Source organism: Polyodon spathula, chromosome 22 (genome assembly GCF_017654505.1).
Source record: "Polyodon spathula isolate WHYD16114869_AA chromosome 22, ASM1765450v1, whole genome shotgun sequence".
Classification (NCBI taxonomy): Eukaryota; Metazoa; Chordata; class Actinopteri; order Acipenseriformes; family Polyodontidae; genus Polyodon; species Polyodon spathula.
Genome location: NC_054555.1, coordinates 24,094,259 through 24,106,487, shown reverse-complemented (window position 1 = coordinate 24,106,487; position 12,229 = coordinate 24,094,259). Strand labels below are relative to the sequence as shown.

At 37.7% G+C, this 12,229-nt stretch overlaps 1 protein-coding gene across 3 annotated transcripts in view; it reads right to left on the bottom strand.

Moving 5' to 3' along the window:
- Positions 1-5,570: 5,570 nt before the first annotated feature.
- LOC121297162 (breakpoint cluster region protein) overlaps positions 5,571-12,229 on the bottom strand; it is a 92,059-nt gene continuing 85,400 nt past the window's right edge. For all 3 annotated transcript variants that reach the window (XM_041223250.1, XM_041223251.1, XM_041223252.1), the window contains 7 exons: positions 11,465-11,524; positions 10,649-10,758; positions 8,647-8,786; positions 8,350-8,484; positions 7,695-7,800; positions 7,173-7,335; positions 5,571-6,575 (listed from right to left, as the gene is read on the bottom strand). In XM_041223250.1, coding sequence (XP_041079184.1) covers positions 6,486-6,575; positions 7,173-7,335; positions 7,695-7,800; positions 8,350-8,484; positions 8,647-8,786; positions 10,649-10,758; positions 11,465-11,524 — 804 coding nt within the window. In that variant the 3' untranslated portion in view covers positions 5,571-6,485. The remainder of the gene's footprint in view (positions 6,576-7,172; positions 7,336-7,694; positions 7,801-8,349; positions 8,485-8,646; positions 8,787-10,648; positions 10,759-11,464; positions 11,525-12,229) is intronic.

Below are 12,229 nucleotides of genomic sequence, written 5' to 3'. Positions count from 1 at the left end.
GCGTCACCACTCCTGTACTCCACAGTCGCTTGGAATCATGGGACACTAACTGGTTGGAAACATGGGACGGTTGGTATCTCCCGGGGTTTTGTAGGTAGAATGACGGCTTGTAAATTAATGGTATGTAATGTTTTCTATTTGTCCAAAATAACTCAAATGTGTACACTTCATTGCAATGTTGTACACAATTAATTTCCACTTGTTCCCAGTTTCAGGGCTTGCACAATATAAGAGAATATGGCATCTGTTTTATTAATTCGTTCTTTAAAAGTAAAACAGAAGGAATATAATTAATTGGCACAACTTCCACTTTATATGAATATGGAATGGGAAAAAAAATGAATTCACAAAACCTTTTGCTGGATTTCGAATAATAAACAAGTCTGTTGTATAGTGCGTGTGACCGTGGACGTAACACTACAGTCATGTGTACAGTGCTGCCTTATCTCTTAATCAGATTTTGCGGTACGCAGTGGGTACGGCACGATCTTTGATGTCTGGCTTTGTTAAATTAATGCAAAGTGTATTCACAGAAACTCGGGAAAGAGGTGCGACATGCGGTGCTTTGATAACAAGCTGCTGGTGAAGATTTGAAATCGTGAGAATTTATCCATTTATCATATATATATATATTTTTAAATGATTCGATTCCATACAGTTCCATTTATTTTAATTGTTGTGTTATGTGTTTCTGTGCGTTATTGTTGTACAATATTATTCTATACTGCCGCTTGTGTGGAATCGATATAAATATATATATATGATACACTTACTACCAAAAAATCCTTATTTTTAATAAGGAGACACTTATCTATTCAGGGATACCAGGGTATTTAGTAAGTAAAGGGTCAGAGTAAGGAAAAATGGGCAATAAAATCGCTACCCCGGGTAGTCCGGTAAATCATTTGTCGTTTCCATAATTTGTGTCGGTCCTCTATATTAACACACTTTTATGGGTGTATCTCACAGGCTATTGTAGCTGCATCCGTAAATCAGAAATATGAAAACAGTGATTGTGTGTCTTATTTCATTTGTAGTTTTTAAAATGTTTAGAGAAAGGGATGGTTTTGTGTAATGGCACAGAGAGACGGAGAAAGTGAGTTACATAGATACTGGAGTTTTTATTTAACATTTGGTGTACAAACAGAGGCTACAAATGATTTTTCTAGTTTTTTTTTTTCTTCCGAACACAGTGTTTGTTATCCCTTTTCTTTTACAGCTACATTTTGTCAGAATACAATTGTTTAACAAAAGGAAATATCCCCTTCACTGCCCAAAGTAAGAAACCTCTGGAACAGAACAGAACCATTTACAGGAGTTTGCAGAAAGTGATTAGACAGAGCCAGGGCCACTGCCTACAAAGTGAATCCTGATTACAGAAAGCAAGAACACAAATGTGCATTTAATGAGCTTTTCTACACATTATAATTGTCATTATTACTAAATTATATAATTTAATTTTGATTCATATTTTAATAAATAAGCCCAAGAATCCTGGACTCTACAGATTTTATGACAGGTATGAAAATAACAAAAAAAATATGAATGGGCCACAATATATATATATATATATATATATATATATATATATATATATATATATATATATATATGTACAGAACTTCTTTTAAAAACTTCATTAAAATATATCTTAATACACCCATGCGTTTCCAGTATGTAAAATAATAACAATATAATGTCCCCAAACAGTGCTCTCTATATTTCAAATATCTTTCTTTTATTTTTATTTTGTGTGGCTTCACAGTAAATATATGGAATGATAAGTTACAAAAAATATATAAAGCTATACGATTTGAAAATGGAAACACTGATAGGCGAATCGTCTGAGTAGCTATGGGGTTTATTAGTGAGTGGTTTCAAACTTGAAACTATCTTTAAATCATACAGTGCTGCCCCAATAAAACAACAATGACCACTGAAGAAATACTGGTGCAACACAAATTGGTAATTAGTACTCTACTTGCATTAAACCAAATGAGCAATACATACCAAAATGAGGTGCTGTCTGCCCTAAGTGTAGTTATACCACTTCTAACTGTGTGGATTCATGGTCTAAATGACATTTAAACTATTTGAGGGTATAATATGTAAGGAAAAATAAATATGACCAACTTTTATAGGCAGTGTTAGGACACCCTGCATTCATAAATTAACAGCTGAATTAAATCAAAATTATAGCAGCGCTATAACTGTGGCAGCACTATAGTGTCATTAAAAAACACTATATGGTGCAATAATGAAAGAATTGTGCCATATACCAATGCTGTAATTTTTGTTTGAAATTCTTAGTGGTCCAGTTTGAACAATTTATTAAAATTGCTACTCACTAATAAACCGCCCTGGTGTAGCGTGCAAGGTCTAGCTGAGTAAATAGTTTGTCATGGTTGTTGTGTTCTCAGTCACTAGAACACTGAAGTACAGGCTAAAGGACAAACACAACGTGAAATGACATCCTGAACATTGCTCGGGCCCCTTAAGACTTCCAGCAAGAAAGAGGTTAACTAAGATGCAAGTTACTGGCTCAGAGCACGGAGAGCGCAGCAAAAAAGGGACATATGCTAATAAATCAACACTTTGTTTATTTACCAGTGTTGATCTAAAAGGTAGTATAGATGCTAGAAATGTTTTGAGGATCAGTATATTCTTAGCTGTGCTTATTTTGTTAAATCAGAGTTCACCTTAATTGGATAAAATACAGGCTGCACAGTCCCTTGTAGCTAATGCCACTGAATCACTGAGATATATTAGTATTTGATACAGTCTCTCTTTTTTATCACCAAAAAACACAATGTAGGAATATACCTCAATATGATATAACAAATTATGTTAGATTTTTAAATTATTATTATTATTATTATTTTTTGTTTCACGAAAGACACCAAATATGTTTCTAAGGAAAATATTGAAATCATCCTTCAGTTCACTTATTTTGGGTTGAAATGTAACCGTTATTATCAGAAGGCTGAAGTGCCAATCTAAATGAGCTTTATTCACCATGGTCATTATATCCTCCATGGGTTTAACATGTGTTGAATACACAGAGGCTATTTCTGTTTACTTTTGCAGTACTGTCAGGGATACAGACTGCATCTTACAAGAGATACTGCATCAATACAATACAAAGCAGAACAGCAGTTAAGTTGTCCAGTTTTGCCCTTTAACAATTATTATTAAACATTATAATGTTTTACCATCCCGCCCAAAATATCCAGCTTTGGGTAAAGCAAAAGAAACTATTATTGGGTTAATGTAAGATAAAAAAAAATTAAAAATGAAATCAACATGCCTGCATGTTAAATAGAGTTGCAAAGATATCACTAATATAGCAATCATTTCTTATTAATAATAACAAAATAATTAAAAAGCATTTATTTATTTCTGACGGAACACCCCGTATTTTAACATTAAATGTTTCTATGTTATTTTCTGAACAAAGGACAGTAAAGTAAATTGGCAGTTAGGTATTGCTCTCCTGTTATTCTTTAGCAAACTGCCGGCAAAGAAAGGTCAACAGAAAACAAATTATGTATGCATATACAGGGTGATTAGAAAGTAAGTTTCCTTCTCTTTCTCTCTATTGCAGCATCCCTTTGGTGAACGTTGCTAGCTATTGTACTTTGTGAGTTCAAGGTAACCAAATAAGAAATGACAGCACTTCTCACAACTTATAATGTATTGATGGCCATCTTTATACACCTCTCCCCACAATGAAGATTGTAGTGGGTCATTTCAGTGCAGTTATATTCCCTCACAGCCCCATCAGTCTACACTATGGCAATTACTATGTATCAAGCAACACCAGTAAAACAGTAAGCACTTATTTTCATTTCTACTTTACATCTCCCTGACTTTTATATTTTTTTGCAAATCATTGCGAGTGGTTCAGGGTTCTGTTTCTCAAATACTGAGTTCTTATCGTTCTGTAGATGCCCCCTTTTGAGTTGAAAGGTCACATCGTCACGTGATTTGAATGAAGAAGACTGTGCAGTCTAGTGCTTAGGATTCTTAAACAAGCTGCTCAAAGCCAAGTAAAGGCAGATTTAAAATAACTCAATATGGGAACAACACAACCCAGGAACCCCTCAGAATGTGAGCACTATTAGATAGTCAGGGAGATGTATTTGAAGCTACAGTACTTAAACAGTACATGGTCCACCCTGACTTGAGTTCGACAACCCAGTAAAGGCTTTGTTTAGCCAAATAAATTCAGCGTCACCCACCCCCCCCCCTCCCCCCCCCCCCCCCCCCCCCCACCAAAGACACTCAGAGATACAGTAATGTGTTGGATACCCCAAGCTCTCCCTCTCAGGAGTGGAACCGTCCATTCCATCACCAAGGAAGAATACCCCATAAAAACAACTGTAAACGTGCCCCAAGTCAAGCACAAATATACACTCTGCACAGCCCTACACTAGTGGCTTTAAGACTGGAGACTCTGTGCTTTTAAATGATATTTTTCGGGAGAAAATACAGATAGCATTGCCACAATAACCAGGAAGCTTTTGAATTTACTAATTTACTTCCAGGTAATGGAAAGAGACTTCTTTAAATGTCTGTATCCCAGATAATCAGGCTTTCTGTATAGGAATCACTTCTCCTGCTAGTTTTTAGTTTAGACGGATATTATCATGCATTTATTATTTTAAGACAAACTGTAAAAAAATATATTCCATTAAATATAAGGCATATCTTTACCCAAGATATGTTCCTGAACACATTTAGTTTCTACCTTGGTCCTCTGCACAGTTTACAATAACTTTGCAAGAAGTGCTCCAGTTTTCTTGTTATACGGCACAGAACTGCTAGGCCCGTAACGTTTGATTGAACAAACTAAAAATAAAATCAGAAACGTTTTTTGGCAGTGCTTCATATTAAACCTCAAATAAAAACCAAGAGTCATAGTCGGTGAGCATGCAAAACTAAAAAGGAGGAGCTAAAATATGGGGTATTTGTGTCATATCTTTCTCCAAACTATTCGGAAACCTTGATGTTAGACTTCTCATTAAAAACACACTTTTCAAAAAGTACTGCTGAAATATGTCAGTTCTAATTTCCAATACTGTATGCCTACTACAGAATGCTTGTCAATACTACAGGATGCTATAGTAATCCTTCATTGACCTCCTTGCAGGATTTCCGGAAATAACTGGACTGACAACACAAAATTATTTACTGAATCTCTTTATGTGAGTATATTTAAACAGTATGCTTGTGAGCCTGCATGCTCCTGTTCTAACAAGCCCCTGTGCCCTCATGCTATAACAATCTGAACTGTACATGAACACAGGACTTCTATTACTAGGTCTGGAATAGACGCTATCCCACTGGGCTTTCTATCTGCCAAAGGCTAAAATAAACTGGAAACATTCATCCTATACTGACACAGAAACCTTGATTCTTTCAAATACAATATGATGGGTTTTACCTTTTATGTTTTTAAAGTATACACTACAGTATACACTACAGTATTATATATATATATATATATATATATATATATATATATATATATATATATATATATTTTTTTTTTTTTTTTTACCTTCCCACTAGAACTGTAAAAAAAAAAAAAAAAAAGTATATTGTGGCACTTTTTCCCCTTTACTGTGTTTTTGTTTACCTTTGAGTCTACTTAGATATTGGCTGCATCTGTTGGACAATTGCTGCGCATGCAATAAAAGAAAAATCCATTTCAAATTAAAGTGCTCGGTCTGGGGGTTTGTCTTAAATACCGGACTCTACCTGTGATACTTAAGTCAACTTATTGTTTAGGTGGACATTGGCAGCTCACTGAAGAATTTCAAGTACAGTCTACTAGCATCTCCATTACTTCAGAGTATACATGTCTCTGTTTAAATCAACTGTGATTGACCATGACTTCGGCCGTATAAAATATACTATACCATGTACGATGCACTTTTGTAACTTAAGACATTGCAATTGTACTAACACGCTACAAAAGACTACTATACAGTATTGGAACCGCCCACCACCTATGCATTTAGGTGACTCTCAAAACAAACCTAAAACATAAACAGGGAATATTTGTTTAGTTTATTCTAAGTTTGTTATCTTTTTTCTAGCGTACACCCTAATGATTTAAAAAAAAAATTCTAACAAAACAAAAATATCTTCTAGGCTTGGATTTTCTAAATGTATTTCCATCTATACATGAATCAAGTTATGATACACCTGAATTGAACACCGCTTTCTCTAAGCTTTTCTTCCTTCATGTTAATGAATGTTTCATTAAACACCCTCTAGTGGCTACAAAATGTACAAAACTTTGGGTCCCCCAGTTCCATCTACAAAAAATACAGCAAGGTCTCTTTCCACTTGTAGAACATCTTCAGGTTGAAGCAGTGTGGTGGCTATGGTGAGGCTCCGCAACAGTTCAGTTGTTTCGGCCTCTTGATTGTGATCCACTTCCTCAGATTAAGCGTGCCGTGTGCTCTCAGTCAGGGCTAGACCTCGGTGGAGAAGAGGATGCTCTGCCGCTTGCTGTCCGGAGTGGGAATGGTCTCAAGCTGAAGGAAGTATAGTAAGACTTGGACCTGGACACAAAGAGACAGAGGGAGCGTAAGCTGCTGCAATGGAATCCATCAGTCTAGATCATGCTCCCTCCTGCAATAATGCTGGTGCTCTGATTGAAATGAGTGGTGAGAACAGAAAACCAGCGCTGCGGCAGCAGGGAGTGTGATCTGGACACACTGCGATGTTTAGAAGAGAAATCCTGTTTCTCCTGGCAAACGCCCCCGAGTAACAGCTGAGCAATGTATTCTGCCAGGTGATTCCCCCAGCAAAGTTGAAGTGTTTAGTAACACTGAAATTGAAGAAGCAATTGGTGCTTTTCCTCGCCAATTATTTTCTTTCTCACAAATGTTACTACCAATTCAAGTTACCCTCCTGCTAGGTTGAAATTCTGGTTACAGCTGTCATATCAAAAAATAGCATTGGTATATATAATCAGTCTAAGGAAATACCGAAGGTGGCACAATCTTGACTTCTTGTGTACATGAAATAAAAAGAAAACGACATATATATCATTGTAACATGCTAAGTGGTAACCCCTGTTGGTTCAAATAGACCCAGAACATGCTGATTTGGAGGGCCACACAGCCACACAGGATGTAATAAAAGCACAGGGATACCTGTGACATGACCTCCAGGGACCAGCTGTCACTCATGGTGATTGGCTGCGTGGGATTGGCTGGAATCTTGCTGTCTTTCTCAGAGGGGCGGAGCAGCGTGGGCCCGAACACTGTGGCCAGATTGTGGAGTGACATTTTATTGACGATTTCATTCTCAGCCACTCTGAGAGACAAAACCAAAGAGACAACATACAGTTAGGACAGAAAGACCTTGAGGAGCTATCAAAGCTTTTAAAAACACGACTCACAAATCTTCAGCTCACTTAAACAATGTTTTATTTAGGAATAAAATACAAGTTTAATATTCAAAATGTTACTTTTTCTGGACCATTGATGAAGAACAGTTTCATGAATATCAAATGAATATTACAGTAATTTAAGTCCACTGAAAGCTGCTTCTTGCTAGCTTTATAACTTAACTGTGCTAATGTGGTACTGGAACTCCACAAGAACAATTGAGATATTAATTAATTTCTATTTATTGTGATTTAAAAGGGCAAGGATTGGAGAACAGCACCCTACCTCTTCAAATGGTCCAGCAGAAAGAGGAATGTGACAAGGTTGGGTTCCGGTAGAGACAGCAGCAGGTTTAGCATACAGCTCTCCTTCGCAACGCTGTCAGACAGAGCTGAAAGCAGAGAGTCACACACATTGCAGCTTGGGTCAACGTTTCAGCATTATTTGGGTCAGTCACACTACTTTAAAGCTCAGTGTTTTAGTTTATTAACTAGTAACAAGTGTCAACTAACGTTAAAAAAAATGCTTTTCATTTTCTGTTAATTATTAGCTAATATATACTGTGGTATTATATTATAAACTACAAACTAATATCTTTAAACACATTTAATCCCACTCTGATCCACTCAAGAGCTGAGAATCACTGTTTATTACATAACCTAAAACAGAACAATAAACACACTAGTTAACATGTTAGTAAGCTAGTAATTAACAGTTAAATACTAATTTATTTTTATTTTAGCTACTATTTTTAACTGGTAGATATTATCGTATATACCATAATCTACGCTTCAAATAAATAACACCACTGGCCACTGCTGTCGGTAACCAATTATGCTGAGCCAATTTCAGCATCACCTACTGAGTGCTTACAGTGAGAGTAAGCGTAGGTCACAGCAATCTGTTTCTGAGCTGAGGCCTGTCCAGTGTAGGGACTCACCGATCCCCCCGGCGAAGTTGGGGTACAGGTCGTCAGTGAAGAGGGGCTCCGGCAGCTCTCTGAAGTACAGCTTGAGGGTCCCTGCGATGGCGTTGACATCCATCTCGCTCATCATCACGGACACATCCTTGTTATCTGGGAGAAAAGCAAACACACTCCACTTAGGAAAACAGGGCGAGATCTCCCACTTTCCCCTGATTAAAACGTCACCTATTCAAATATGTATTGTACTGTTTGTTTATTTTCTTTTAATAAACTTGCATGTGATATAATCGATTACTCAGTGCCATTTCTTACTGGCGTCGAAAGCAGCTTTCAAGGCCTGGATGTCGGTGGCCACTCCGGACACTCTGTAGATGCCCACTTCCTCCATGCCCCTCCGCTCGATCTCCTCCACGCACTGACGCACAATGTAAGGCACCTTGGACCTCTCTCGTCTGGGGAGGGGGGAGAGCACAGCGTTACCAAACTGACCCGCTCCACCCCCAGGATGAGCATTACAGTCTTATCTTTTTCCCCACAGGCCACTAACAAACAGCCACTTGGTTTTACTAATGAGGGGAGATTAGCTTTTTGGATGTATTCCCTAGCAACCCATTCGAATTCCATTAGCCAAAGGAGAAATCCTGGCTGAAATGCCCAAATCTTTCTTATCCAGCGGCTATGGTTGTGTTGGTAATGAAGACACCCCATATGTTAAAGTGCTGCTTCACAAGCACATTAAAAAAACCCTGTTCCATCTGTTACACAACCCTGTACTCACACTGCAAGAGACATCGGTCTTCATTATATAGGAACACAGATGTCCCTATTCTTATGATCTACAGTAAAGCAGCATTTGTATGTACCACCGTTAATCTCATTAGATTGGCTGCATTAGTCAGAGCAGTACAGCTTTCCTCATGGATAAAAGAAACAATAAGGGATCCACTAACAGATCTTGTAACCGTTATCACCAGCAGGCGTGTTACAAAATGAAATTGTGAAATACAGACAGGCAGGTTCGTGCATGTAACCTCAGATTCTGGTATAATCACAATCATCACGCCCCGCTAGATACATGGATGGAAATAAGAAACCTATTGCAGGGCAGTTTAACCCATTCCTGATTTTAATACAAGCTTGATTAGCCACAGTGTACAGGTAACAAGCTCAGGTGTGCCTCATTAAACTCTAGAGTAAAACCAGGACTGGATCAAACTACTATACAATGGGAGTCTTATTTCCATCCCTGAGACATAAGTGAAAATGTGGCTGTGACATAGGGTCACAGGCTGACAAGCAGATCTTTTTTGTGCTGAAGAATTTCCTAAGAATACGTGGCTCTGGTGGTATAGCTACATTTAGACAAGAGGACCTGATCAGTTACTAGCAAGGAGGTGTGCTTGAAATATATTAATAGCACCCAATTAAAGTAAAAAATATATATATATTTTTTTTGTTCTTAATGAAAGGGTGACCGGTGATAAGGTTGACAATTGATTTGAAAGCCTTGCTGATCCCTCCTGTAACCAGTCTATCCAGCATGGTACATACTGCTCATCACAACTGTGTACTTGCAGAAGTTTCAATAATCTCCTGTCTATTGCAAATGCTATCATCATTAAAGCACTTTCCCTGGGTCCCCGGGGCTACACTGAGATAATGAGAAAAAGCGTGCGTCTGGGATCCTAACAGGATTAATCAGGCTCGGGAGCTCTGATCCAGCGAGTCTCCTCTCAGGAGGTCCTGTACTGAGAACGTGACCGCCGTCCTGTAGACTTTCTACAGAAACAACACCCAGAGTCCAGGCACAGCAGCTGAGCAGAAAGAAAAAAGGTTTTCTAGTTAAAAAGTAACCATGGTTTTCATGGTTATGATTTTAATAGCATCCTGTTCCTGTTTTTCTTTCTGGTCTGAAAAGGCCTCCGTTCATTCCAGGAACAGTTGGAAGGAATGTTTCAGAAGTGCTTCGATTTTTCTTTTTTGGTGTGAGGTGACTTTAAATACCGGAGCTAATGATCCCCTTTCCCTCATGGAAACTACAGGAACAAAGACCTCTTATTTTTCTCTTTGTTTTCCTTTGGATTGTCTGTGACACCTGATGGTTGAATATTGTAACTGCAGTCTTTTTTGTGATTTTTCTTTTAAAACAATGGTAAAGTCAACCCTTCCGCTCCAGCTGTTTGTCCCAAATTGTTTAATTAAACCTCCACTAAGAGCCTGGAGTAGTTATTACTTAATTTGACCTATTGAACAAAAGTCAAACGCCAATCACCGAAATGTTTATCAAAGGAAGACCAACACAGGTTTTACTCACTTGGTTACTATGGCGATTTTAACCCCGAAGACCCCGGTCTGTTTTCGAGATGGCATTCTCTTCAAACTGAACTCTCGACTGGTGAACTTCATGGACAGCTTCACCTCAATCTGAGGAGGAATCACATTCAGAAAATCAACCCTGAAGCACAGTCAGGGAGTGGTCATGGCTGGGGTTTCTGCTGTTGTGTCACCTTTAGTTTCAAACAAAGATGTTGTTTTCGTGTAATCGTGTAAAATTGTTAATGACACGTCTTTTTATAAAGCAATCCTGGGATAAATTATCACACTATGTTGATATAATATCCTGCAGTGTTGTTAGGCTTTATTAATTTATGAATTCCACACGTTCTAAAGTTCTCATTGATAACGAGAGCATTCAATTATTTTGCTCCTTGGTCCAGGAATAGTATCCAAAAAGATCTAGAAGTGTCAATTTGACGTCTTCAGATAAATGTATGTTTATGATTGATGACTACTGGCTCTTGTTTCAGATCATTACTTTCCTTTTATTTTGTACACTAGACATGTTGATCTGTGGAAGCGTTTCAGTTTGTGTGAAGCAATGATTTGTAGTTTTTAAGATTGTATTTTGTGACATCCATTTCCGATGTCAAACACACATTCTGCATTGCCACGCGCTTGTTTATTTGACAAAGCTAGAGCTGTTTTCCAGGGTGAAGGATGCTAACAGATCTCAGGACTTCCAAAATCGAAGGAAGAATTGATCAAACTGCAAAAATATCAAACCTCATTCATGGACCGGTCTAACCCTGACGGGAATCATGACAGCAGTGTTGAGATGTTTCTGACTCACCCCGTTCATCGATATCACTGTCCGCTGCCAGTCCTTGTCTTGTAGTGCCTGCTGATCCAGCTGAGGGAAAACAAGAAAGGTGATTACTGTAGAGGGAACTATAGACTTCCATAGGGGGATTCCACTGAGAAAAACCTTTTTATATATCCATTGAAATTAACATAAACCACATTTTGCACTGAAACCCACAGCACATATTCTAGAGGAAGAAGGAGGTAGAATAAATCTCATCATATCATCACTGCCCGCTAGCAATCTTAAAACTATAAAAGCTATTCAACTTTAACCCTAAACATTATTTAAAACTACTGAATTGCTTTATTTTTAAAAGGCCTTTGCTGTAGTCATCAAAAAGTTAATGGAGTAGAGACAAACTATTCACTACATAGTAATCTTTCAACATACATATTTATAAATGAACATCATAGCTGAAGTAATAGGACTAAACACACTTCCCCTTGGATGATCTACAACTTGAATTCTGATATTACCTAGTTGCATGGTACCACCTGGTGGATGAGCGTAGTAATGCTTTTTGCCTTAAAGGGGCTAAATACAATTATTTTCTTACCACTCATTAGCATTAGCAAATGTTTTAAAAGCCTTGTAATTGCCTTTTTAAGGGGTAATGAGACCTACATTTCCTGCACCCACTTATCAGGATTGGAAGAAGTAAATAACACAGAGATCACACAAGTGGTTTTTAATTCAAAAGCCTAGTAAATTGCCTTCCATCAGCTCTCCAAATGCTTGTTTTCTCTGGCA